The sequence below is a fragment of the Buceros rhinoceros genome, unplaced genomic scaffold (assembly GCF_000710305.1).
Source record: "Buceros rhinoceros silvestris isolate BGI_N320 unplaced genomic scaffold, ASM71030v1 scaffold18969, whole genome shotgun sequence".
Lineage (NCBI taxonomy): Eukaryota > Metazoa > Chordata > Aves > Bucerotiformes > Bucerotidae > Buceros > Buceros rhinoceros.
The window spans coordinates 36,451-41,811 of NW_010433509.1; the positions used below are offsets into that span (position 1 = coordinate 36,451).

A 5,361-nucleotide genomic window follows, 5' to 3' on the forward strand; every position below is an offset into this window, starting at 1 on the left:
GGAATGTGATTTTCTTGTGTTAGTGAAATACAGTAGGACCTTTGCACCTAGCTTTTTGAAATTAAACTTTTCTTTACAAGACTTACAATCCAAACCTACATAGTAAATTAGTCAAAAAAAAAAAAAGGGAACTAAGACAGAATCCCCTTTTAATTTCAAGTTTAAGGCAAAGAGCTTTAAGATGATACTTTCCAAAGCCGGAGGACTTAGAGTATCATTGCCAGTATAGCACAGATCATTCTGGTGGCTTTGAATATTCACATTTTAGATGTTTTTAACTAGCTGCAAAGTATTCACAGTGCAAACTTAAATTTGACTTCAAGTACTGACATATATATAGTTCCATATACTTTAAAAATTCGTTAGCACCTTTTTTAAATTTTAATTAGGTATTTGTGTGCCATTTTCTAAATTTTCCCAGCCCAAATTACAATAAGAAAACAAAGTGAATAAAAAAGTAGGTGAATATTTCTTTAAAAAAAGTCTCATTACCTCAGCTGCTGATTCAGTTCCCGTATTGTTAAAGTCATCAATCTATTAAATGAGAATTTCAAATGATTACATTACTTTGGCTCTTTGCCTTAGATTTGCAAACACAGAACTGGAAATTCGTTTTGTATCAGTGATATGTAGGTACCACGCAAATTCACAGAGACGATAATGATTGAACCTTTGTTGGAATACTTCAGGCAGGTTAGCTGGTTGAGGAAGAGGGAATATGACATCAAACCTCATATAGAAAGCATGCTAAAGCATTCTTATCACTGCAGCAGTGAGCTGAGAAGAGTGCTTTCACGTCCATTCCTCACTTACACATTCCAGAATTGTGCAAAAAGAAAAAAAAAAGCTAAAACAAGCTCATCATTTCTGATTCAAGTGACATTGTCTTTCCCTCAACTCCTGCAAAAAGCCCATTTGCTTCATATGGTGTCTTCGGATGTTACCATCTAACGTTCTTTCTAAAATCCTACGTCATATGTACTTCTGCCTTTCAGAGAAGATTAAATACACACTAGTTACGTCTCCAGTTAAAAGTACGCTTTTAACAACATTAAAGGGCTTCGTAGAAAATACTATCCAAGTCCTTGTTGAAAACTGACTTTTCCTGTAATGGTTTTCACAAAAAAACCAAACCTCAATAAGTACCACTGTCTTTTGGCTAGATAAAAGTTAGCTTATGTTTCTAGTCTGTCACTTAGATGTTTACTGTCACTGCAGTATTTGCGGCACTGGAGAAAACTTACAAAAGGAATTAAATACGACAACCTGATGCAAAATTCTACAAAAGACAAAATATTGGCATCAACAAAAATTGGAGTCTGTTCATATACATATGTAACAAAGATTCACGAAGTGGCAAAGGAATAAGACGTGATCTGTGTCTTCATGATTTATGATTTTTAGCGCATTACTGTCTTCTCATTTTTGCCTGCCAATGGCGTTTTCTTACATCAAGCTTGCCTTAGTTCATCTGTCACCGAATTGTATTCACTGATGTATAAGCCAAAATGGTCTAAAGTAAGGGTTGCTAAAATATAAGAAACATATTCAAATTAGTTTAGTAAGTTAATATAAACTCTTGTATGCACATGACACCGAAACTTGTGCCCAACTCACACTCCTACCAGGTTTATGCCTGCCTGGTTTCAGCTATAACTCAGGTTTAGTGCTTAAAAAAATTGTTGTCAGGAAGCGAAGCTGAAGATCCTCTCATTCCCTACTTCCATCCCATCCAGCATCTCCCCTGTAAATCACTGCTAGCAGAAATATTACGATGAAATCTTTCTGATCAATACAAAACCTTTTTCTTGTGTTGTTTACAATTACTGCCTTTCCTGAATTTTCCTGATAAACATACCTCCTGTGCTTTTTTTGCTAATTCTCTTTGAATTTTTCTTTTCTCAATCATATCTTGTTCAATTCTGCGCTTTCTTTCCTCTTCCGTTCTTTTTCTTTCTTCTTCTTGCCTTTGCTTCTCCATCTCTGCAAACTTGCCTTTAACGGTTCCTGTGAAAATGAAATACACAGTTCAGTGGTTACATCTAATACTTATCCAGTGAGTTATGGGGCCTTTAAAATCGGGCGTCTCTTACCTATCAGCTTTGGAACATAACCTTTCTCTATTTTAGATGATTTTGCAACATCGTCTTCATCAGATCCAAGCAGTTCTTTCATCTAGTTGATGAGACACAGAAAGTAAACTGTCTTTAGACCTTAAATAAAATCCCAATATTATTGTCTTAGAATAATGTGAAAATATTTTCACACATAATGTTGAAGAATAATAACACAAAATATCTGCAAAGAAAATGACCTCCTGCTTCCTCCTGTTCCATTCTCTCTCTCTAACATATTGTTCTGTTCTTCTTTGCTTTTCATCTCTAGATCTCCTTTGATTTCTTTCTTCCCTTGCTTTCTGCATAGCTTCAAATTTATCCTTTACATCACCCTTGTGAAGCTTGGGCACATAGGATTTTTGGACGGGTTTAGATGAAGAAAGCAGAATCTTGGTGAAGATATAGAAGAAATGAAGAAAAGAAAAGAAAGTTGAAATGGACAGAAATATTCTGACAGACTGGATTAGAAAGAATGTAAGAACATAAAACAGAAGTACATTTGTGATTACGAACTTTGTGCCACTAGCCATTTCGCGTTGTATTACACTTGGGCTGTAATTGTAATGAACAGCTACACAGCTACCTACGGGAACTGTGTGAACCTGCAGTTTCAGCTACTATGGCTTTAAAAATCAGATACAGATTTATGTTGTTGCTTTCAATTATGAGCAGTCACCCAAGAGCCTCTCTGCCCTGACATTTAAAATAGATACAAAGACATGCAATACAATATGTATGTTTTCTTCTGCAACACTTCGACAACCTACATGGGTGTTTTAAGGGCATAGCGTTACGTGTTCATTTTAAGCTTCCGATGCATTATATACTCTTTCAATATTTGAGGACGATTTTATGCTATAAAAAGCGCCCAGATCACTGGACTTGCAGGACTCTGACACCGATAGATCTAATGGACGTTTCTTTGCTGATGCTTATTCTGTGTGTGTCCAAACAGTGAGAAAAGGTCCCACTTCTCAGAACCACTCTGAGGTAGTACTGCTACCCTCCCTTCTTACAGTAATGACTACAGGAATGCTTTCAATACAGGAATGCTGAGAAAACTGGCTGAAAACACTCCATGTTTCATATTTTCCACCTAAACCAATAGTTTTTGTGCCTGTTTCTTAGTCAATCTACAAAAGAAAAAGAAGAAATATTTGAAGTAGCCTAATTTTACATTTTAGGCTGCATGTGAATGTTGCCCTGAATTTCCCCCCCAATGTTTAAAAGTTTCTTCATATTTTGTTACCTTTATTTTGCCTTCCTACACGTTTAATAACAGCAAGAACATATTTCACAAACTACACCGTTTCCTTAGGCTACTTTAAAGTGCCCTTCCAGTGTCTTAAAATACCAGCAGACTTCCAGTATAATTGTTTGTCTTTTACAATTGTTTGTCGTTACTTTTTGCAAGTATCAGTTATAAATTACTACATTTCTTTAATTACTTACCTCAGTTTTCTGTGCAATGTCATTCATGGCTACTGTACTGTGGTCTGCACCTGGCGTGCTTAAGATTGCTCTCAGTTTCTACCTGAAAGAAACAGTTGTCGTTATATTCCTTTCTTTCCTTTTAAACGCTGCTTTAACCACCTTCCTGTAAATAAGTTTGCATAGACGGGAACCAGTGTATCACAATTTCATTTGGTCCTTTGAGGCTCCTGAAGACATGAATAGGTTCTAAGTACGCAACAGTAATTAAAAGAACAAGCTTATGATTCACTATTCATGCTCGTTATATAGTCCTAGATATTGGTTTTTAATTTCCATTTTAAATAAAAAACCAAACCTTGGAGCCAAGCCCTGGCTGCCTTGGCTGCTGTGTTGCAGAACTGTTTTTCTCGATTCTCATGCTAGCAGAAAGGAATGTGCTCTGCCCCTCTGCAGCCCCACTTCAGTCCGATGTCCGAGACAGCAAGCTCAGGCTGCATCAGGTGTGCAGAGTGCTCGGGCCAAAAGCCCACAGCCTCCCGGAGCCACTGCTTTGCCTTTACGCAGCTGACCGGAGGAAAGGAGTGCCAGCGGCTGGGGGACCCACCTGTATGCAGAGATGCAGCTGGACCTCGTGCCTGGCTGAATGCTCTTGTGTTACTCTCAGCCAGGCTGGCAACTCTCTCAGCTCTTCACCCAATATGGGAATAGAAAAATAATGCTTTCCTTTCTCCAAGGGCTATTCTAGGAAAAACTAGTGCTAAGAACTATGGAATTATTGAGGTAAGCCACATACATACCCCTAGAGGAAGTATTAATTATTTATATCACTTAATTGTGGGTTGGAAATTGCACTGCATTTTTAAAGAGAAAAGCGTGACAAATTTACAGCAGACTGTATTTATTAGGAACCTAACAGACAGGCACTTCGAGTGCAGGGCAAGTCTTTCCTTTTTTTTTCTTTTTGTCTTTTGTTTTTAAATCATCAGGTCTATCAGCATCGTGGGAGGAAGGTAATCATGACGTGGCTCCAGTGCCATTGCTGTCTGTACAGCACCAATGCCCTGAGCCCCAGGCAAGCCGGCAAACTCAGTGCGCCAAACGTGGTGCCAATGAAAAGAGTCAAAGTAAAAATGCTGGAAAAGTAACTTACTACTGGAAGGGACTTCTCACCTGTGGTTTAGAGGAACGGGAGTCAGGGGATTTCATGATACGGAAAGTGAAGTTCTTAATAGTTCTTAGCCTTTCCGTTTTCTAATCCTTAATTACAAACAGATTATAAACATGAGATTTTTTAGATGTTGTTAAAAATAATGAACATTAACAGTTTGTTCATTACACTCTTCAGTACCCACCAACACCAGCAGTGCTCACTGGTGCTGCTGTAGCTGTGCAGACTGAATGAGGTTCTCAGAAACCTTGGGATGTTCTTCCGAATGAAAGTAGTCACAAGGTAGGAAACGACAGCATTTACTAGCAACCGCTGCCCCAATTTACGAGTTCCAAACTCTTCAAATTCAGCTTCGACAGAGATGTTCTGGCAAACACTTGGGTGTTCCTTTTCAACAAATGAGTACAGAAAGTCATTCCCTCCCAAATCAGAGGTGACAAATACCTCAGGTACAGACTGGCAGGAATCCAAGGCATTTCTGTTTGCCACTCGTGAACACACGAACATAAAACTACGAAGTGTCAGTTCCTATTTAGACGGTTTCAGATTAGTAGTAGCATGTTATAATTCCATTGTGTCTAGAACGGCAGATGATTTCACAAGCGTTCCTGTGGTCTGAAGGTCCCTAACCACTTTAATATG

At 38.2% G+C, this 5,361-nt stretch overlaps 1 protein-coding gene across 1 annotated transcript in view; it reads right to left on the reverse strand.

The window, feature by feature from the left end:
* Positions 1 to 3,596, reverse strand: part of NEXN (nexilin (F actin binding protein)) — a 15,382-nt gene extending 11,786 nt beyond the window's left edge. The window contains exons 1-4 of the mRNA XM_010144146.1: positions 3,570 to 3,596; positions 2,315 to 2,506; positions 2,094 to 2,175; positions 1,859 to 2,007 (exon numbers count right to left, since the gene is read on the reverse strand). Of these exons, the coding sequence (XP_010142448.1) occupies positions 1,859 to 2,007; positions 2,094 to 2,175; positions 2,315 to 2,506; positions 3,570 to 3,596 (450 nt within the window). The remainder of the gene's footprint in view (positions 1 to 1,858; positions 2,008 to 2,093; positions 2,176 to 2,314; positions 2,507 to 3,569) is intronic.
* Between the last annotated feature and the right edge of the window lie 1,765 nt (positions 3,597 to 5,361).